Source organism: Desmodus rotundus, chromosome 2 (assembly GCF_022682495.2).
Source record: "Desmodus rotundus isolate HL8 chromosome 2, HLdesRot8A.1, whole genome shotgun sequence".
NCBI lineage: Eukaryota > Metazoa > Chordata > Mammalia > Chiroptera > Phyllostomidae > Desmodus > Desmodus rotundus.
In genome coordinates this window covers 157921479-157945012 of record NC_071388.1, presented here as the reverse complement: position 1 = coordinate 157945012, position 23534 = coordinate 157921479, and the positions used below count along the sequence as shown (strand labels likewise).

Here is a 23534-nt window from a genome sequence, read left to right as displayed (position 1 = left end):
TCCATCAATTTCCAAGTTTTGTCAACTGCTAGTTATATATGGACCTGGAGAACATTACGCTAAGTACAATAAGCCAGTCAGAGAAAGACAAATACCATATGATCTCACTCTTATGTGGAATCTAATGAACAAACTAAGCAAAATAGAGACAGACTCACAGATAGAGAGCAGGATGACAGCTAAGGGAGGGAGAAGGACAGAGTGTGGAGGGCTGAGCAAAAAGGAAAAAGGACTCATGGACACGGACTGCAGTGTGGTGATTGCGGGGGTGAGGCGATATAAGGGGAGTAAATCAGCAGTCCCCAACCTTTTGGGGACCAGGGACCAATTTTTCCAGGGACAAGGATGGGGTGTTGTAGGGGCAGAGACAGGAGGTGGATCTCAGGAGACCTTCCCTCACAGCCAGTTCCTAATGGACCGGGCAGGTACAGGTCCATGGCCTGGGGGTTGGGGACCCCTAGACTAAATGGTAATGGAAAAAATATGTAATATAAAAATTAACAACTAAAATCCCTGACACTTACCTAGGCGGCTTTTCTTCAGGAAGCTTGAATTCAGAAAGTTTCTTTTCATAATAAAGACCAGCATAAATATAGTAGAATATGTGAAAATTTTTCTCTCCCCTGAAGAAAAAGGGAGAGGGGACACTATTAATAACATACTCTGGGCTTCCACACTCCAACTAGTTTACACCATTTCCATTTTGTGCAATATATTATTCTGTAGCAAATTTGAATTTTCATCAATTAAATATGCTACAACCCAATTACAGAATAGTAACAGTGATAGGATTAGTACAGTAATTATAACAATGTCACTTTATTAAACACACTTACATTACTATACACAGAAGGAGGTTTTAGGAATGGACCATTTATAGATAACAGCTCAGGTTACACATGTTTAAACAGCTTTCTATTCCAGCCAACATGACTCTGCCTCTGTGCCCATGCCTTCTCTTTGTAGCCCATGTTACTTCACAGGCAATGAAACACAGCTCAGAGATATCAGCCAAACTCCCTACTTTACTGGAGCCCAGACAGCAAGTGGCTCACCAGTTTGTACAGCAAACTGGGGAATGCAACTGGTCGCAAACTGAGGTCTCCACTCCCTCAAACTTGCATCAAATACAATTCAAAATGGCATACACGCCAGTCCCCCTGCTCTCCGGCTGCCCACTGTCTCGTAGGCCACTCTGGCTAGGGCCCTTTCAGACAGGCACTACTCTAAGTGTGGTCTAGGGACCGCTGTCAGCTTATGATGACATAAGGAACCGGAAAGGACATGTCTAGACATTTTACAGCAAGTGATATTGCCATGACATCTAAAAGTATGATAGTTTCTCTGATAATTCATTTCAATGATATTTTACAAAGGTATCAGTTCATAATGGATTGTGAACTAACCTTTTTAAAAAATCAGTCTGTCAGCAAAGATAGTTCGAAAAGCCCTGCTCTAGATCTCTTCTTTCCTCTAGAGCAGGGGTGTCAAACTCATTTTCACCAGGGGCCACAGCAGCCTCTTGGTTGCCTTTAAAGGGCTGAAATAATTTTAGGGCTGTATAAATGTAACTGCTCCTTAACTGTTAAGGAGTTGAAATTACATTTGGTCCTTTGAAGGCAACCGTGAGGCTGCTATGGCCCCCAGTGAACATGAGTTTGACACCCCTGCTCTAGAGGAAGACAGTCTCTTCTGTTAAATCCTCAGAATTCTGGAAAATCCTTATCTTGGTCAACTCAGACCTATGGGAGGAAACCTTGTCTTCCTTCTACTCCTTGCCCCTATTTGTGACATGGGCCCCACTCTTTTCTTCAGGTTCTCCGGGATATCCTAGTTTTCCTCTGGTTGCTTATTCTATCAAAGCTTTTCTGATGATTCTTATTTCGGCCCTGTATTCTAGATGCCGCTACTCGCCATTTCTCACTCGTTTGTTCACTCAGCTTATGAATTTATTGAGTGTCAATCATGGCAGGCACTGCACCAGATGCAAGGGATAAAGGACTGAAAGGGTTCACACCCTCTGGACCTTCCCTTCCAGCGATCAGTTAGGTGAATCCACAAGGAACTTTGTGATGAAGACTTTGAAAGAGATAAACAAGGGGCTGAGATGAAGAATAGTGTTGGGGGACAAGGGCTACTTGTGTCAAGTCAGGGGAAGGACTCTCCAAGGAAATAGCACTTAAGTCAAACTCTGAAGCATGAGAATGGGGCTGGAAGGAGATACAGAGAGAAGAGAAAAAGCATTCTAAAGAGAGGGAGCAGCATATATACAAAAGCGCAGAGTGCGATACCCATGTAGAGCCAAAAGAATGCCCGTGAGAATGGGGTGGGCAGGTGGGCAGGGCCAGCCCACCCAAGAACCTATTAGGCCCCAGTGGGGATTTTGTTGATTAAGCAATTAGATTTATTTGAAGTGTTTTAAACTGGAGCCATGGTGCACTGCGTGTGACACGAATACAGTTGTGTTGAGAAAAGTACACACTAGCTGCAGGATGAAGACTAGACTGTGAGAAGCCAATATGGATGCAGGAAGGCTAATTAGGAGGTATCTGTGATGACAAAGAACAAGAGTAAGCCTAAAGATATATTTTGGAAGAACAGCTAAAAGAACATTGTGATAAAATGAATGAGGGCGGTGAGACTACAGGAGCTGGAGTCTACCTCCCGGGTTTCTAACTTGCGCACATGGTGACGGTGGCACCGCCCACTGAGACAGGAAAGCCCTTGCAGGGCTCTACGAACGGGAGTGCCTGGTATGAATGCCATGTGTGCTCTAATGTCCGGTGACTGTGCTGGCTTTGGCTCACCCCTCTTGGTCTTATCTCCTTATAGTTATTTCTTTTTTGTAGCCACCTGTAGTCATTGATTCTTTCAAGCTTTGCCTACCAACATCCATTCCTAGCATAATTTCAACTTAATTTTCATCCTTCTGTCTATCAGGATTGGCTTAGTTTTATTGCAGTAACAAACATCCCAAGATGTTAGTGACTTACCAAAGACTTTCTTCTTGCTCAGAGTACCTCACTGGGTACTTAAAGAGCATAAAAAACACCCAGGCAGAAGTGAAGGTTACACTAAGTGAAATAAAGAAAAATTTACAGGGAACCAACAGTGGAGTGGATGAAGCTGAGAATCAAATCAATGATTTGGAACATAAGGAAGAAAACCACATTCAATTAGAACAGCAAGAACAAACCCCTCCCCCCCCCCCCAAACAAGGATAGGCTAAGGAGCCTCTGGGACAACTTCAAATATTACAACATTTGAATCATAGGGGTGCCAGAAAGAGAAGAGAAAGAGCAAAAAATTGAAAACTTGTTTGAAAAAATAGTGAAAGAAAACTTCCCTAATTTGGTGAAGGCAGTAGACATTCAAGTCCAGGAAGCACAGAGAGTGCCAAACAAGTTGGACCCAAAGAGGACCACACCAAGACACATCACAATTAAAATGCCAAAGGTTAAAGATAAAAAGAGAACCTTAAAAGCAACAAGGGAAAAGCAGGGAGTTACCTACAAAGGAGTTCCCATAAGACTGTCAGCTGATTTCTCAAAAGAAACTTTGCAGGCCAGAAGGGACTGGCAATGTCAGCTGATTTCTCAAAAGAAACTTTGCAGGCTAGAAGGGACTGGCAAGAAGTATTCAAAATGATGAAAAGCAAGGAACTACAACCCAGATTACTCTATCCAGCAAAGCTATCACTTAGAATGGAAGGGCAGATAAAGTGCTTCCTAGACATGGTAAAGCTGAAGGAGTTTACCATCACCAAACCATTATTATATGAAATGTTAAAAGGACTTACTTAAGAAAAAGATCAAAACTATGAACATTAAACTGGCAATAAATTCACAACTATCAACAATTGAATCTAAAAAACAAACTAAGCAAACAAGCAGAACAGAAACAGAATCATAGCTATGGAGATCATTTGGAGGGTTATCAGTTTGGAAAGGGAAGGGGAAAATGGGGAGAAAAGGTACATGGAGTAAGAAGTACAAATTGGTAGGTACAGAATAGACAGGGGGATGTAAAGCAGTATAGGAAATGGAGTAGCTGAAGAACTTATACACATGACCTATGGACATGAACTAAGAGGGGCATTGCTGGAGGGAATGCAGGGGTGCTGGGTGGATGGGGTAAAGGGGGACAAGTTGGGACAACTATAATAGCATAATCAAGAAAATATATTAAAAAAGGTTAAAGACATAAAAAAAACACGAAATGGTGAATTTTGTTTAGCTATTTTAATATTAAAGATAAAAAACATGATATCATATTATTATTTCAAGAAAGATAAAAACACAACTGAAACACAAAAAGAAATGATTTGTGCAGTGTATGGAGAAGGTGCTATAACTGATCAAAAGTGGTTTGCGAAGTTTCAAGCTGGAGATTTCTCAATAAACAATGCTCCATGGTCAGGTAGACCAGTTGAAGTTGATAGCAATCAAATCAAGACATTAATTGAGACCTATCAACATTATACCATGCAGGAGAGAGCCGACATACTCAAAATATCCAAATCAACAAAGTTATTGATGAAAATGAAAAAAATGTGTCTTTTATTTTATAGAAAAAAATAAAATGACTTTTTGAAATCACACTAATTTGGAGAGAAAGAATTGAGAGACCTCATAAAAATTAATCAAGAAGCCAGGGGTAACCTAAATTGACTCTAATTCTGCTTTTTTTTGTTCATTTCTTTAATTTTCTTCATGGCAGTACCTATTTTGTGAGAAAACTTCAAGTGTATGATAGAAGATGCTTGAATTCTTAACCTAGAAAAGTCCTGTGGATTCTACGTGCACAACATCTCTCAGATTCATCAACTCCTCTCCATCTGCATCTCCACTGCTACATTCTGCACAGGATTCGGCAACAGCAGCCTAACAGCCTCAACACAATACTGTCCTCCAATCCAATGACCCTACTGAAGCCAGAACGATCATTTCCAAATGCAAGTTGGGTTTTGTGACTTCCCTTCTTGAAAACATTAATTGGCTTCCTATTGCCTCTAGTATAAGGTTCAGAAGAATAACTGCATTTTGAATATGGTTCCTCAGCCTGGTTCCAAAGCCCTGCATGATGTGGGCTCAGTCTCATCTTTGCCCCTCTCTCCCTCTGCACTCATCCCCACCTCCTTGGCTAACTCCCAGTGATCCTTAGGTCTCAGATACAATGCCTCATACACAGGGAGCCCCTTTCTTCCTGGACTAGGTTATGGGGCCTTCCTTCTCCTGTTTTACCTTCACAGCACCTTATATTACTTCCTGGTACTCACCACAGTTGTTCTGCATTTAAGATTCTCCTCTGGTCCTCCTCCCTCCCCCACCCCCTCCAAGCTCCATGAATACGGGGACCTTGTTCATTTTGTTTTACTCTTGCAACCCCAGAAGGGAGCACAGCACTGGCACAGAGCAAGAATTCATCAGACAATCACTGAATAATGCATGAACGGAGCATGTTCCTGAGGAAATCTGGTGTCCTCCAATACTAATAAAAATAGGAAGAATGGCTAACTCATAACATGTACCACACCGGGCACTTTTAAAAGGAATTTCATATAAACAAACTCATTAATCTTCAATGCAAACCCCTGAGGTAGGCTCCAGTAGCATCTCCGTTTCGTAGATGAGATACAGAGAGGTTAAATGACATACCCAAGGCCAAACAGTAAATATCAGAGCCAGCAGCTAAACCCAGAGCTGTCTATGCTGTTGATCACTATTGCTGTACTGCTCTTCTTAAAAGAAAATATTTTTCCTCTCTCAATCTACAGGAAAAAATTAACATGTAGAATATTCTCAATATTTTTTCAATAGACAAGTTCAATTTTAAGGGACCTAATGATTTTTTTAAGTATATGCAATGTCATTAAATTCTACCTGGTATATAGCCAACTCATGAGAAATGGGCATATCTGTCGCAAAGTATTCCCACCCTGGACCTCGGTACTCTGCTTGTAAACATCTTTTCAGTTAGAAATCACAACTTATCCATTGCTTAAATAATGCTGTGCTCCTGGGAAGGCCAGGAGGGGAACCATCCTGGTCAGGATGCTAAGAACGAGAGTAAAAATGCAGCAATTAAAATTTCCAGAGCCTCCAGGTCTACAATGCAGAGCAAAACCAGTGATAAAATAGTGAACCTACACTGCCTGTTTTATAACTCTGGACTTTTCAAGGAGATATTCAGAGATTCTCGCCCCCATCACAGCTCCAGTTGGCGTAAACATCATTTCCAGATATTTTCCAAAACGGCTGGAGTTGTCATTGATGGCAGTGCACGCATTTCCAAAGGCTTCCACCAGCGAGTTGACTTGCAGAATTTTCTCTCTCAAGGTCTGATTGTTGGCCTGTGCCAAACAGAGAGCAGTCACAAGGAGCCTCCAGAAACACGAATGCAGCATATTTCCCAGGCACCCTTCCCTGCCCACAGAATTCACGTTATCGACACTTTGGGGAAGAACTCCATTTGGGGAAATTAGCATCAATCTGCAGCATTGTTTCCTCAGACGAGCAACGCCCCAGTGTAGGCCTCAGATGATGCTGGGTTAAGTCGTCAGTTTTTGTGTCCAGGCACACCTCATTAAAATCTCTGACACATAAAATGCTTAAGCCATTAAGAAAAAAGTTTAAGTAGAGAGATCCCATAACTTTTCTTTGTCATCCATTATAATATTCATAAACCTCATCTAAAAATATTCCCTAAATTCCTTCTTAGTCTTATAATTCACTAATTCTGAGCATGAGTAACTGGCAGGCCATTTTAAGTCATCCTTTCAATGTCCACCTCACCAAGCTGAAATTTTCATCTTCCTCCACTTGTGCTCAAAGGTTTCTATTTTCAATCCTTTAATCACTTCAGTGGCTCTCCCTGATCCTGTTCCTCACGTTTAACCACTTTTACTACTTAATGGCTAAATGTTTCTATTGCATTAAAAACATAACAAATTAATTGCCAATGATATTAGTAAATTCGTGCCGGCATTATTTTTCTCACTACATGAAAGAAAGATGGCGTGCTGGCATCTTAGAAGCCCTAGCTCTCAGGGGGCAAACGTAATAAAGATGGAATGCTCTGTGTAAACCCTAACACACACAGAGACACAGCATTTCTGTCATTTGTAAAACATGCCGTTACTCTGCAGAAACTTCTAGCCACAATACATGGAGCAGTGGTGAGTACCTTTCCCAAGAAAGTCAAATGCTGGACAATCAGGTGGGCGCTTTCTGTCTTCCCAGAGCCGCTCTCTCCACTGATGACAATGCACTGTCACAGAGAATGGAGTGTCAGTGAGGACTTCACAGCCCAGAGAACACTCCGTGTGTTCAGCTATGGTTTTCATGTAACATCCACCACCATAGACCGTAATTATTTTTTTTTACTATGTTGGTTGTGGGTTTGGGAACCATATTTTAAATAAAGAGATTGTATTTATTTTTGTTTGTTTTGTTTTTTAATATATTTTATTGATTATGCTATTACAGTTGTCCCATTTCCCCCCTTTATTCCCCTCCACCCTGCACACCACCTCCCGCCCGCATCTCCCCCTTTATTTAGTTCATATCTATGGGTCATATACATAAGTTATTTGGCTTCTACATTTCCTATACTATTCTTAACCTCCCCCTGTCTATCTTCTACCTACCATTTATGCTACTTTTTCTCTACCTTTTCCCCCTCTCTCCCAACCCACTCCCCTGCTGATAACCCTCTATGTGATCTCTATTTCTGTGATTCTGTTCCTATTCTAGATGTTTGCTTAGTTCAATTTTGTTTTTGGTTTAGGTTCAGTTGTTAATAACTGTGAGTTTGTTGTCATTTTACTGTCCATATTTTTGATCATCTTCTTTTTCTTAGATAAGTCCCTTTAACACACCATATAATAAGGGTTTGGTGATGATGAACTCCTTTAACTTGACCTTGTCTGGGAAGCACTTTATCTATCTGCCCTTCCATTCTAAATGATAGCTTTGCTGGATACAGTAATCTTGGATGTAGGTCCTTGCCTTTCATGACTTGGAATACTTCTTTCCAGCCCCTTCTTGCCTGCAAGGTTTCTTTGGAGAAACCAGCCAACAGTCTTACGGGCACTCCTTTGTAGGTAACTGTCTCTTTTTCTCTTGTTGTTTTTAAGATTCTCTCCTTAGCTTTAATCTTGGCTAGGGTAATTATGATGTGCCTTGGTGTGTTCTTCCTTGGGTCCAACTTCTTTGGGACTCTTTGAGCTTCCTGGATTTCCTGGAATTCTATTTCTTTTGCCAGATTGGGGAAGTTCTCCTTCATTATTTGTTCAATAAGTTTTCAATTTCTTGCTCTTCCTCTACTCCTTCTGGCACCCCTATGATTTGGATGTTGGAACGTTTAAAGTTGTCCTGGAGGTTCCTAAGCCTCCTCATTTTTTGGAATTCTTGTTTCTTCATTCTGTTCTGGTTGAATGTTTCTTTCTTCCTTCTGGTCCACACCATTGATTTGAGCCCCGGTTTCCTTCCTGTCACTGTTGGTTCCCTGTTCATTTTCTTTTATTTCACTTAGCATAGCCTTCATTTTTTCATCTAATTTGCCACCATATTCAACCAATTCTGTGAGCTTCCTGATTACCACTGTTTTGAACTGTGTATCTGATAAGTTGGCTATCTCTGCATTGCTTAGTTGTACTTTTTCTGGAGCTTTGATCTGTTCTTTCATTTGGGCCATATTTTGTCTCCACATGCCTGTTATGTAGTAAGGGGTGGAGTCTTAGGTGTCCACCAGGGCAGGACAACCCATGTCACTGCACTGTGACACTGTATGTGAGGGATGGGTCTGAGAGGGAACAATGGCACTTGCTCCACTCTCCGCCAGTTTTCAATCACTTCCCCCACTTCCCACAATCAAATTGGGCCCTTCTGGTGCTGATTCCCAAGTGGGTGGGCTTGTGCATCCTCTAGGCCCCTGTGGGTCTCTCCAATGAACTCTCCTGTGAAGCTGGGAGTTTCTCCCACTGCCCCACAACCCCCACGGGTGTTTTCAGTCAGAGGTTTGAGGCTTTATTTCCCGGAGCTGGAACCCTGGGTTGTGCAGTCTGTCTCACTCCCCAGTTGTTCCTCCCGGTTTATCTGCCTGCGAATGTGGAATCACCCAGTCCGAAATCCGCTGCCTCGCTGAGTCCTCCAGCTGCCGCCTTGCCATCCTCTCTGCTTGGCTGCCCGTCTCCACCCTTCCTACCAGTCTGGATGAGTGTTTCTTCTTTAACTCCTTTGTTGTGGGACTTCCATACAGTTCAATTTTCTGTCAGTTCTGGTTGTCTTTTGTTTTTAAATTTGTTGTCCTTCTTTTGGTTGTGTGAGGATGCACTGTGTGTCTACCTACACCTCCCTCTTGGAAGTATAGACCTTAATTTTTAACTCAGCAATATAACTTTCCATTTCAGTACTTCGACAACTTCACCCTTTTCATAGCTGCCTGTTGTTCCACTGATGGATGTGCCGTAATCTGTGTAGCCAGTCCCATATGGCTAGATACTTGAGGTTTTTCCTTTTGTTATTAGAAATAATACTGCAATGAGTAGTTCTATGCATAGTTCATTATATTTATATGTAGGTTCATCTACAGAATCAATTCCTAGAAATGAAGGTGTTGCATCAAAAGGTAAATGCATTTGTATATTTGGTGGAGAGTGCTACATTGTTTCCCTGAGGACTGTACCAATATATGAAAGTGCCTACTCTCCTACAGCCTCACCAGAGTACGCTGGATTTTTGCCAATCTGGTAGGCAAAAAATGGTATCTCAATGTAGTTTAAATTTTCATTTATTTTATTATGAGTGAGGTTCGGTAACTTTTCATATGTTTAAGGTCATTCATTTTTTTTTTGTAACCAGTTCCTACACTTTGCCTATTTTTTGTATTGTTGGTCTTTTAATCATTCATTTCTAAGAGTTTTTTACTTATAAAGAAGATTAGTGGATATGGTATAAAAAGAAACCATATATTTGATCTTTGTTTCTGGTTCCTGGCACAGAGCTCCCAAAACCCTCAGAATTTCCTGAATGACAGGAGTGATGGGAACATCTTTTGTTATTCACAAACAAGTATGTTTCAACCGAACCCAACCGCTAACCAAGTGGTTCAGTGAGGTGTCAGGATGGGGGTTGGCCACCAGAAAGAATAAACATAGATTAGAGGGTGGGTACTTTCAGCTCCTCATTCCCAACTTCTGGGGAGGAGAGAGGGGCTAGAGATTGATTGAGTCATAAAAACTCCTGATCAGTAAGATTCAGAGTTCCTCATTCTGATATGAACATGCTGAGGTGGGGGCAGTGTGCCTAGAGAAGGCATGGAAGCTTTGCAACACCCCCCTCCCTATATCTCGCCCTCTGCATCTCTTCTATCTGGTTCTTCCTGAGTTGTATCCTTTATAAACCAGTAAATGTTAAGTACTGTTTCCCTGAGTTCTGTGAGTTGTTCTAGTGAATTATCAAACCTGAAGGGGATGTAAGAATCCCTAAATTTGTAGTCAGCCAGGGAGAAATGTGGATAATCTGGGTGCCCCATTTGCAGCTGGCGTCTGAAGTGGGAGCAGTCTTGTGAGACCGAGCCTGAACCTGTGAGGTCTGTGTTATATAGTGTCAAAATTCAACGGATGAATTGTTGGACATCCGGATAGTGTCAGAGAATTGGTGAATTGATTGGTGTTGGAAAAGACACACCAATTGGTGTCAGAAACAAAGACAACATGGGCAACTTCTTTTTTGCAACTTCTTAGCTTGAGAAATAAATATATCTCTCTCCACTGACTTCCTCTTTCTGACATCTATGGATATTTCACAAGTTTTGGGGAAGGGTAAGAATTTGGAGAAGTCAAATTTCTAACCTATGGTGAATCTAGGTTCTCCATTTTTTAACTTGCACTGTTATAATTTCATCTATTCCTAAACACACTCAAAGCAGGGACTTCTCAGGTCTCAGGGAATATATACACATAGTAATTCTGTGAACATTCCTCACCAAATTAGATTATTTCTATTTTATACAGAATAAAATCACAAAGGAGAACATACACACTGAGAGTAAAGGAAGGGTCAAAGGTCAGAAGTGTCCTCACTCTGAACTGGAAGTCCAGAAAATTCAAATCGACCAGTCGGCTTTGCATTTGACTAGCACTGAGTGTAAGGTTTGCTCAGTCTTCACCAAACCCACCGCAGTTTCTCAGCAGCTAAACAGTGTGGTGTGTGACCACTGTCGACCTATAAGCAGTATTTCATATGAAAGGGACTAGACCGTGAGAGTTCTGAGACTTTAACGAGGAGTGATTTTCATCTGTCATTCTATGTCCTGTTTTATTAAAATCATTGTGTGTAATCAGGTTAGTGTTAGCTCTATGTCTCACATTCATAGTAGAAATATTCTAACTACATTTTATCAGGGAAAAAGTGCTCTTGATATGAACATTTCATGTTTCTTGAAAAGGGTTTTCATGTTCTCCTGTTCCTCTGGCTTTATCACTGTTCCTGTTCCACTGAGCTACAAATTTCATTTCCTATTTCCTTGAGTCAACACCAGTAACCAGAACGGAAAGTTTTCAGGAAGCCTTAAGAGCTGCAGAGAAAGACAGAATACATTCTACTGTGTGACTTGGTAGAAAAAAAATGTCGAGCTCTTACCTGGTCTTTGCTGAAAGTAACCATGCATTGGTAAGCAGCATCTGCTGATGCAAAGATGTGGGGGGGATTTGAGGCACGTTTCACCCCATGATAAAGTCTGGAAAACTGAAGAAAAAGTAATTAATTCAAAGGGCCCTTCACTGCTCCACTGGATCTTCTAATGCTACAGTACCTATTTCCCATGACAGCAGGGTTATGTCACCTATTAGGGGAACTGTAGCATCAGAAAGGCTGTAGAGCATACAGGCCTGAGTTCAAATCCCAGTTCTTCACTTACTGACTTTATAAGCTCATTCAAGGGACTGAACTTCACTATGTTAAGTCTCCTCCTGTACCAAATAGGCTTAACAACAGTACCTGTCTCCCAGGATTGTGAGAAGTAAATGAGGTAACCGAATGCTTGTTGTAAGCACTAAGTGAATGTTAGCAGCTATCATTGTTATATCTTGCTTTAAAAAGTTCCCCGCAAATGTAAGAATTCCATCTGTGTTGCATTATTATCTGCAGTTTGGGGTATATACTCATCGGTGCCATAGTTTTCTTACTTTTTCCTTCTCATTTTCCTTTGTGATTTTTAATTTCCTATTAAGAAGCAATATGCTCTTAAAGCATCCCTTACCTGTGGAGAGTATATGCTTAGATTCTGGAAAGGGTTTAAGGCAATTAAGATGTCTCCAACATATGTATAAATCAGCAAGTCCACATACCGCTTCTGCAACTGACGAATTATTGTATCCTAAGAAGAGGGTTAACGGCATCGAGTAAACATTATTTCTAATCAAGGGAAAGATTCTAAAAATTAAAAAAAATTCTTACAAGGATATTTTCCTCTCAAAGATGGAAGTAGTCAATTTAAATCACACAGTGACTCTAATGATCCTAAAAGCAGATGTTTGCCTTGAAATAAGGAAAAACATAGGAATATCTGAAAGAATTAGGCCCAGCTGGGACATGCTAAAAGACACTGAATATCCAGCAAATTTTTATTTTTATTATGAAGAACTTATTTCACCCAATCCAAATGTTCTATTTAGAATTTTATTTAATAGGTCATTTCTAAAGATAAAATATAGACAAAACAGTAACTTTATTTCTCAAAGCATTGCACTTAAACTTTATGTGGTGGGAATACAGCATTGAATACTTTTCTTTTATATTGTGGTGATTCATGCACAGCAGTTAAGGGTCCCTAGAGTCACAAGAAGGGGAAGCGGGTCCAGTGCAATTAACAGCTCTATTAACCTGCATATTTGAAGCAGGGATTATCACAGTTTTCAAATTTAGAATTCAAGCTATATTAACTCGCCATTTCCCTAAGAAGAGCTCCTCTTTATGAAGACCAAACAACTATCTTAATATAAGGGTTCAACTGCACTTTTCTTTAAACAGAAAATAATTTTCAGCTGATAGAATACATTCACATCTACAATAAAAAGAGCTTTATTGGAAAAAATCCTTTTCTCATCAACATTTATTTGGGGGACTATAGAAGAACACAACACAGGATGCCACAGCAACCAAATGCTCCCCGATCTTCGCCAGGGCTATACTAACAAGTAAGTTTTAAGTGACTTGAGGAGAATACGGTCTACAACAGAAAGGTCAGACCACCCACGTGAAACAAATGTCATCCAGGAGAATTATTTACTAAGTGTGTAGTACCTCATCCAGAACCTCTAGATTGACCAAATCATCCTCAAGGCAGTATTTTTCAGCATCTTCCACATGATAGGGTCTTCTGGTATGCATCCTTTCACGCCTAGAAGTTTATCCAGAGAATAATTAGTACTGAGACAATAAATAATGTAGCAGAAAGGGGGCAATGAAAATGACTCATTCAGTTTTATCATATGACATGTTCAGAGACTTCAGAGAAAGGGACAGGAAGAGCAAGTCCAGTCCCGGTCCCCAAGCTCTCTCCCTGTCACTCAGGACTCCCAGGAGTAAGGTGAGCTCCCTAAGGTAAGCTCCAGAGCTCAAGCCTTTGTTCCAGCACAGTAGGAAGCATTACCAGATGGGGACATCAAATACTTACATCTGCTTTTCTCAAATGCCAATCACAGCACTTGTCACGATTTTTCTGTTCACTATTAGGCACACAGTTTTCACTGGAGTACTTTGAGGTCCCCTCATGCTATCCACCAGTACCACCCACAACTTTTTGAAAATTTTTAAAACTATAGAAAAGTTCAGAGAATAATATAGTAAATCCCAATAAATCAATAAATGCTTACATTTCATGTTATTTATTAAATGCCTTTGTGACCCCTGTTCCATACCACTCCCCTGTCCTGAGTAAGTGCTATTTGGTGGGTCCCAGTCTATTTTAAAAATTGGACCCAGTCAAATACGTGTAAGTGAGCTTACACATATATTCACCCATGAACAGTGTACAGATCCAATATGTTTAGTTATAAAAATGATATCACATGGTCGGTTTCATTCTGCAGACTTGCTCTTCCACTCAACATTAGGCTGACTCCAGTTTTTGCTATTAGACACAAAGCAGCACTTGGTATCTTTTTAAATGTTTTTTCTTCCTCCTTTTTTTAAAAAAATGATTTTAGAGAGAGGAAGGGAGACAGAGAGAGAGAAAGAAACCTCGCTTTGTTGCTCCACTTAACGCACACGTTCCTTGGTGGTTTCTTGTATGTTGCCCTGACCAGGGACCGAACTGGCAACTGTGGTGTATTGGACGATGCTCTAACCAACTGAGCTAGCCAGCCAGGGCCAGCACTCACTCAATATCTTCATGTGCATCTCTTTGTACATATATGTGATTTTCTCTTGGTGGTGGGGGTGGGGAGTTATTGCTCACTGGCATTTAAAAACCTTTGGCATACTAAATTATAGTTCTTTAAGGTAGAAAATTAATTCAAGGTAAGTAGGCCTTCCCACAATTCCCTTCATAGACTTCCCACCATTCAGTGTGGTACAGGGAAACACTGGATTTTAAGCTCTAGAACTTAAAAGCTCTGGGTCTTAGTTTCAGAATCGTGAGTAATGGGGTACAGGCCACTGGGTAAATCCCTTAACAGCCAGCATGTCTGTTTTCTTCATCTATAAATAGAATCACTCATGGCTGGTCTATCTATCTCACAGGTGGCTACGAAAGCAAATACAGTCATAGATATAAAAATGCTAAAGGGTTGAAAAAAAAGTACCAAGTGCTATTTTTACACTCTTGTCAAAATTTGGAATCAACAATTTACACGACTCCACACATTACCATTAAGTAAACAAAATCCCATGTGAAATGTCCTCCCAGGTACTATAAAGTCATCAGCAAAGAAGCATCGCTGCACAGTTCTTCCCTGCCACCTTCTAGGCCCATCATTATCGCAGCTATAAAGGACACCAGTCCTGTCTCGCAGGTTCCAGAAGCTGGCTTTCCGGAATGTTTTGCTCTAAGCATCAATGTAGGCATCGTGGCGTCCTGAGGTACACTAGCATTTGCTTCACACATTTCACAAAAGTAGGTAAAAAGGAAGAATAAAACTCAACAGCTCTGCATATTGAGTCTGGAGTTTATAACACAGTGGAAATGGGCAAAGAAAACACTGATTTTTTGTCTCTTCCTGCCTGTTATATTAAATGTTGCTTCCTAATCCTCATCACGGTAGATTCGAAGCAATGGTATGAGTCATCTCCAATGCTAGAACCAGTTTTGCTGCTAATTCATATAAACATCCAAAGTAAATGCAGGTTAATTATACTTAATGAAATCACATTTATAACCTAAGCAGTTTTATTATTAAACAGAACTGTTTACTCATCTGTGTTCTAACATATTAGTGATGTCAAAGAGAAATCAGATTGGTTTAAAATACAGATTTTTATAAAACATAGAGCTCTTAACTACTTCTACCTAACCATTTTGCTAAATAAAACAGCAGGAGGGTGCTTATCTCTGGCCAAATCCTCTTCCTATAAAATTGAAGTACTTTTTTCCTTTGAAGTTCATCATAAAATAAAATATCACATTTGCTGTAAATTATTAAATTCTCATATATTAAATTCAACTAGTTTATCTCCTCCCTATACTTATAACTTGCAACTACATGGTATAGGCTTTGTTAGAGTTTATTTTACAAATCTTTTGACAAAGAAAACCAGGAATTAAAAAAAAATCATCCACAGATCTGGTTCCAGTCAAGATGGAGTGAGCACCTCCTCTCTGTGTCTCCACTGAATTCAGCTAATTGCCCTGGGCAGAATGCATGGGACTCTAAGAAGCAAATGGTAACAGGTAGATTGGGACATCAGAATTCAAAATTACAAGTCAAGATTCCACGGAATCAGTGGCGAGTTTCCCAGGAATATTTTTTTTCTCCAGTAACTCCTAACTTGGACTTAAAGGAAACCTGAACTGCATACAAGGATATGAAGCTTTGTGCTCAACGACATTTTTATAGCCAGCCAAAAATGGAAGTCCTGACTCAACCTCAGTCGCAGTATCACAGATGAGTAAGTGCTAGTAGAACGTGGTGACTGTCAACGCGAACGCATACAAAGCAGTGGCCACCAGGACCTGAACGGTTACCTCCCGAATCTGCCGCCTCCTGTGTGCCCTCCTGCCCACCTCAGTTTAACCTCCAGGGCCCATGCAGGTGCTGTCTGCAAATCCGAGCTCGATTCTCATAAAAAATCTTCTCCACTAGTGTTTTAGAAACAGTGGACAACTTTTAAAAGGTTTTACCTGCTGTTATTAGCAATGTATGATCTTTTCCTATGTGTACAGGCAATCAAATTCCTTAAGATTATTTGCTCCCAATATCGAAGCTGGCAGGTAAAGGTGATATGGACGCAAGGTCTTTCCATTCAGATAAAGACCATGTCATTTCTTAGCCAGTGAAAAAATGAGCTGCTAGCCCTCTCTCTGCCTGTCCCAATGCCTGTTCTTCTGAAACTGCTGCCTGTGTTATTCTCCTGCTTTCTCTATGGGATTTGGAGGATCTACAGAAAAGAAAATTATTCATTCGACTTTTTATGTCTTCATTTACATTATCCTAGATTACATATACTTATAAAAAGTGTTATATTGTTTTACATTTGTCTAGTTTTAGTTTAAATTAATCAAAATATATTAGATTTACATTTTTTAGTCTTCTTGAGTTAAATGATTTGTTATCACTAGCAACAAGCGATTTTAATTTCCTTTAAATTCACATGCTCCATCTAGTGCCTCACTTGAGAATAGCATCTACTATCAATTTTTGGCTGAAGAATTCCTTACTTAATGTGAAAATTACAGATTTCCAACTAAAAGGTACTTGGATTGAGTATTCCAAAGCTTAAAGGAATGGAGAGATATATAAATAAATGAATAAATAGCAAAAGGCATTCTATCAAATTAAGAGTATAAGGTATTATAAATTACTCAGGAGATATTTTCGAATTCTAGCAAAATCCTTTTTTTTTTTTTTTGCTAGATTTTCTATTTGTTTTCGTGAGGCTCTGAATACGTTGTCTGCCAAGCCTGGCTTCCCAGACAAATGGAGTTTAGGGGGTTAAAGCTTAGAGGGGCCAAACCTCAGAGCTATGGCTTGGACTTGTTCTTGGAGTTTGGAGTGACTATGGTGGGGAGGCTGGTTGGCCTGTAGGGCTGCCTGTGGGTTTCAGAGATCAGAAAAGGAGGGACTGGTCCATGGCCATACCCCCCTGAATGCACCCGATCTTGTCAGAAAGGGAGGAGCTGGCACTGGGTCCCTGGTTCCAAAGGCAACGAGGGCAATTCTAAAACATCAAGTTTAAGGAAATAGGTGAAGAATAAGAACTGGATCTGAAAAGTGGGTGACAGAGAAGCAGAATAGAGTAATTATTTGGATGGAAATCATTACAGTACCTCCCTGTTTTTTCATATAAGCATGGTTTGGGCCAGAATTCCAATAAATCAACACCTTACCAATTATTTTAGGCAATATTTTATATACCCACCTTCTCTAGGCAGCAAGAATCAATGACACAGAAAATTATATATAAATGTGTTCACTCAGTTATAGAGAGGCAGATACAGGTATACATAGATAGCAGATGCTAATTACAACAGGGTGTGGGTTTATTTCTTATCTGTTTGGACAGGAGGATCTTTAACCTCCTACATGTCAAGCATCTTCAGCACTTGGTAAAGTATTCATTCAGAAGTTACTCATTTACACCCAGGAATCCATCAGTGTACATAACATGAAGGGCGTGTGTAAGGATGTTTGTGCGCACACACACGCTCCTGTTTGCCGGTAAAAGACAAGTGAGTGAGCAAGGCTGACTGGGAAAAGCTCAGCAGCTACACAGCGAGAAATCTGTTTTTAAAAGTCACTGCTGCAGGTTGAAAAGAAATCCGAAAAGCTGAGGTCATTGTTTTAATCACCCTCAGGCAAACTGCAAGGGTAGAATCAAAATCCATTCAACAGAACAGAAAACAATCAGCAACTTAATTCTTCTACCAAGTAATACTTAGAGTAGACCCTTGGCATTTAAGGATTTAACATTTGTGGTTTCAGCTTGTGGTTTCAGTCCCAAGCCACCTGCAGAGGAATGACATGTTGGACCTAGTAATTTCATTGAGACATGCAGTTGAGTACATGACAGGAGGTGGGAAGGCAGGAGGGGATCACAGTGCAGCTAACCCAGCACCTTCCCTACCTCCACTCTCATTCCAGTGGTTTGGCTCTTCTCCCACTAACTCTTGTGAAGTGATTTTTTAAAAAAGCATGTTTTCACATCTACTTCTCTCTGAACTGTAATGTTGACAAGACATACCAGATGATACCAATGAATTTAGGAATTTGCACAACTGGTTAAGTCCTTTTCAAGGTCAAGGAAATGGGAGCTGATGTAAAGGAAATGGTCAAATTGCTTAAAAGCATCTCTGGCAGGTTAACTAAAAATAAAGCCCCAATCATTCACAGAATTTTAGGGCTGTTTAACCTCCTTTGAGAGAGTAAGCCTTGGATATATAACCTCTCTATTGTACCTGAATCAAATACATGTGCTATGGCAAAATTATAAATTGCTGGAAAAGCAAAGTCTAACGGTTTTACTCAAACACTATAATCAGTATCAGCAAATGGTACCAGATCTCAAACAGTGCAATGCCACCTCATACATATCGTATGAAATGGTACTGGATCGCAGCCTTGCTTTCCAAAACACCGCCCCACTCAGAAGGGCTGGATGCTTACACCCAGGAGAGGTGAGATGGGTCTCACCACTCAAGCCCTTCACGCACAGTGCGGCTCCTGCTCTGTTGTGAACAACAGGTGATTGTTAGCCTTATTCTTGAACACTCGTATTTCCTCATCATAACTGAATTGAACCACTTCCCGCTCTTGCCGCAGCTTTGCCTTCCATCCACTCACTGAGAGGGGTTCGCGGAAGGGGGCAACATCCTGGCCCTGCTCTGTCTTTGCCCGTCCATTATTCTCCCTATCCAATTTCTCCCAATTAAAAATTTCACATCACCCTTTTACCATATTTTACCATGTATAATGCACTCTCGTGTGTAGTGCACACCCACATTTTTGGCCCAAACTTTCAGGAAAAAAATTTTTCATTTTAATTTTTTAATTCAATGTTTTATTTATATTTAGAAATAAAAGTGATTATCATATTTCAGGGTATTATTTTGCATATGACATCATTACTGTTTTTTAGAGTTGTACTTTTAACACATAAGCATAAATAAAAGGATTAAAAACATTTATATAGATATGGAGTTAGTATTACCCATGTATAATGTGCATCTTTATTTTTCCCTCAAAAATTTGGGCAAAAAGAATGCATTATACATGGCAAAATACAGGTATATCGTCTCTAGCACTTGATCCCATTTTCCTTTCTCTCTACCCCTCTCGCTGATATCAGTCTTTGGTCTTCTCATCCCCCACCATCACTCTGTTAATTCTTCTCACATTCTAATCTCAGGGTTCCTCAGCTTGTCAACTCTTTAAAAACAGTATTTCTATTCCAGAAAGTTGTCTACAGCTATAACTATTTCCAATTATCTCTCCAAAGTTCCCAAGATCTCAGTTCTGCAATCCCTTTTCTTGACATTCTCTCACCGAATATGCTCTCTCTCTTCATTGTAACTGCCAGTCCCCTGACCCTGACCCTGACCCAGACTCAAAGTCAGTAAGCTACTCTTGCTTCACTTTCTTCATGCCCCCAAAGACCCGAGGACACTCTCCCGCTTGTTTTGATTCCCTTACCCCCTGTCCACTCCTCATGTCCATCCAAGGCAGTCTCAATCCTGAAGAAAATCACAGTATTTGATTTCTCTTCTACTCCTTATGGCTAAAAATTGCTAGAGATGATAGGTAGAAAAGGTGGTAGTGGTGATGGTAATTTTTTGAAGAGATTCCAGTGTGAAATGCTCTCCTGAATGCCCTACATGCATTATCTTAAACACTGATTAGCACAATTACAATGGAATGCTGTTCACTTAAGTTCCACCTGGAGTTTTTGTGCTATCGAGCAATCATTGTTCCATCTTTAATGGACCCTTTATTTTGGGCCACTTCCAAGACTTACCACTTTCCTGAAGTCTACAGCCCACTGCCAACTCTGAGACCAACTTACTTTGGTTTCTTTACAGGCCATTCACACATGAGTTTTCTTATAGCACGTCCTCTGTCCTCTGCTCCCCACCCCTAACCCTTCAAATTTCTAAGTATCTTCATCTAACTTTTCTGTGTCTTTTCCAGCCTAGAGATTCTTTCTAAAGTCAATCTTCTCTTTAGGCCTGCGATACCCCTTCCCTCTTACTTTTTCTATTACCTTCTCTCCCCCCACCTTCTCCCCTTCCCTCCCTCCCTCTCTCTCTCATTCTCTCTGCCCTCCTCAATGTGTCCCTCTACACAAGATCCTTTTCTTCACCTGTCCAAGTTTTCCCCGTCCCTAGAACTTCTTTAAACTACCTACTTCTCTCTTCCCTCGGGAAAGTACTGAAGTGAACAGAACATTTTCTACATTTGCAGGAAGAGTAAGACAGTTGTCCCTGTAACCTGTAGGTCTCATTTCTCTGCATTTGTTCTCAAAACGAAACAAGTGTTTCAAGCTGGGAGGCTCAGAACTGTCTGAAGCAGGGGTGTCCAACCCACAGCCCACGGGCTGCATGTGGCCCAGGACGGCTATGAATGTGACCCAACACAAAATCGTAAATTTACTTAAAACATTATGAGATTTTTGTTTGTTTGTTTGTTTTCATTAGTGTTTGTGTATTTACTGTGTGGCCCAAAACAACTCTTCTTCTTCCAGTGTGGCCTAGAGATGCCAAAACGTTGGATACCGTGGGTTTGGAGCATTGAAGAACCCTACTTTGAGCAGGAAGCTGGAAGCTTTGTGTATTATCCGGAAGTACATGGCACTGCATTTGATGGAATATGAAGAGGAAGCAAAATCTTTTTACTGGTCTCTGTCTCTTAGTATCTGGCAATTTCTGTTTGATTGCAGTGTGAACCAGGGCAGGGAGGCAGCTCAGTTTAGACAGACCCTGTGACACTTCTTTCTTTCCCTAATCTCTCTCATTCCACCCACCGGTAAGTCCTGGCACTACCATTATCTTAATATCTTCTGTTATTTGCAATGGCCACAATCTGCTCTCACTCCTCTCCCTGGCTCCGGCTATGCCAGCTCCATTCCATTCTCCACACAGCAACCAGAACACTCTTCCTGGAGCACGTCCTTGCTGGAAACCCTTCAGTGGCTCTCAAATGCCTAGGAACAGACCCAAGCTCATTAGCCCATTGTGGCCTGGCCCCTGCCCGCTTTATCTTCCCCACCCCCTGCTGCTTCCCATGCCAAGTTCGAGCAGTGCCAACTAATTTTTCACCAAATCCTCTAAGCTCTCTCCAGCCTCTGTGCCCTTGCCCTTTGCTCTTGCTCAATCTTCCCCTCTACCTGGAATAACCCCCTTCCCCAACTATCTTCCGGGCAATTTAAGGATCATCTCACCAGTTCCAGGGGGTTTCCCTTGACAGGTACGCAGGAAGGCACCCCAGACACCCCTCTATCCAGGCACTTTTCATGCTAAGCTGTTCTCTTCTGATGCTTATCTGTTTCACACACTGGACTATTAGCTCCTTATCAGGAACTGTATCTGACTTGCCCTTGTAGTTCCTCTGTTCAGCAAAGGGCCTGACACATACACATACAGAAATGTCTCTTGAATGAATAAATGCATAAATTAGATTTTAAATAAGAGATAGAAATTGCTATTTTTAACAGTACCTCAGTACTGTTTACTTTCATGATGTTGTTTGGTAAGCAAATAGAGGTGAATTTGCACAGATTAAGGACAAAAGAAATGGAGGACTTTGAATTAAGTAGACCATGTATACTACTTCTACCAATACTGCTAACTCAGAGGTTTAATCTGCTATCAACCCTATTCTAAAGTGTTTTTTATGTATTGACTCAACCCTTAAAATAAACCCCACTTTATAGATGAAGAAACTTCAAAACAGAAAGATTTTAATAACTTGTCCATACGTGGCTGAGCTGGCATTCAAAACCAGCAGAGGCTGTGGTTTTAACTGCCATGTCGTACCACAAGCTGCATGATCATTTGTGCAGAAAAGTGGTAAGTTGTGTATTTACCTCACTCACCTCAATTTTTCTGGGTTTTTTTTTCATCTCAATTTAGAAACTCACAACTTTACATATATTGAATTGCCAGCATCAAGTGATATGTGAGAATTTCTTTGAGTGGGCTTAAAAACCACATATGTAACCAACTCCTTGCTAGTGGCCAAAGGAATAATGTAGGATGGGGTGGCAAGTTGTGTCAATTACATGCATTGTGTTTCATTTAGAATTAATTGTCCTACCTCCTAAGGAAGTGGCTGTTTAAAGTTGTGATACTTATTTGTGAGATTGCATTTTTTAAAAGTGACTTTCAAAGAAACACAAACTTCTGAGTGAAACCGAAGATTACAAAGACCCTGTGAGAAGCCTTTGCCACCATATGAGGCTTTTGACAACATCAAAGGAGTTAACAAAGATAAAGAGAAATTAGAGAAAGGCGAGAGAGCCTGGAGACAGATTTTCTGTGGTAGAAGGCGAAAAGTCTTTAAACAGAGAACACGCATCTGGACAGGCAAAAGTGAAAAGCAGCCTAACCTGGCAAACTAAGTCTCAGAAATTGCTCTGCGGCAAGTTTCAGAACACAGAGACAAGGAGACAGGCACCTGATTCTACTTAGGGCATTTAAATGCTGTTCGATTTTTCCCTTAGTTTATATTTTATTTTATTCCATCTTCATTTTCAGTGCTGCTGCTGTGTGTGTGTGTATAGGTGGGTGGCTGAGGGGCAGTGGCTGCTGTATGGGAACAAATGCAGGGGGAGAAAAGGGATTTCGGCTCCCCTGGGCTTAAACACAAATTCTACTGCTTTAAAAAGGTATCGAGTCACAAGAACTTCTGAGTGTTTCTCTACCTCGTAGGCAAGCCATAGAAACAGAAATGGCTGTGGAAAGAGGGAAAGGGTAGGAAAAATTTTGTTTTGAGCTATCCAGAGAGAGCCTGCTTGGGGAGGTGGATCAGCAAGATGTAGTCACCTTGAGACTATGCCTCTGGCTCCAAGGGCTCTGGTGCTGTCTGATTTGTAAACAATTTTCTGCAGAATACACAGATATTTCCAGAACTTGTGACTTGTGATATTTTATTTTCTCCACCTCCAATCTTTTGAATGTTCTTTTAATAATAATGGATTAGAGCTTATCTGCACCCCGGCCAGTTTTATAAAACCAAATAATTGCTGAGCTGGGGAAGCAGCTTTATTTGCATTTAATTTTTTTTTTAAAGAGAAATTCTGCCACCCTCTGGACAGAAACCAAAGATCTACTTCTTAGATACCACCACAGAATACTGCTTTATGCAACTGCCCTTCAAA

The 23534-nt window shown here is 40.7% G+C and overlaps 1 protein-coding gene across 12 annotated transcripts in view; it reads right to left on the bottom strand.

Annotated features, from left to right (window-relative positions):
* The window catches only part of MYO3B (myosin IIIB), a 440217-nt gene that overhangs the window by 258216 nt on the left and 158467 nt on the right, over window positions 1-23534 (bottom strand). For all 12 annotated transcript variants that reach the window (XM_045196330.2, XM_045196338.2, XM_045196327.3 and 9 more), the window contains 6 exons: window positions 13308-13404; window positions 12265-12381; window positions 11646-11750; window positions 7186-7269; window positions 6150-6352; window positions 525-623 (listed from right to left, as the gene is read on the bottom strand). In XM_045196330.2, the coding sequence (XP_045052265.2) occupies window positions 525-623; window positions 6150-6352; window positions 7186-7269; window positions 11646-11750; window positions 12265-12381; window positions 13308-13404 (705 nt within the window). The remainder of the gene's footprint in view (window positions 1-524; window positions 624-6149; window positions 6353-7185; window positions 7270-11645; window positions 11751-12264; window positions 12382-13307; window positions 13405-23534) is intronic.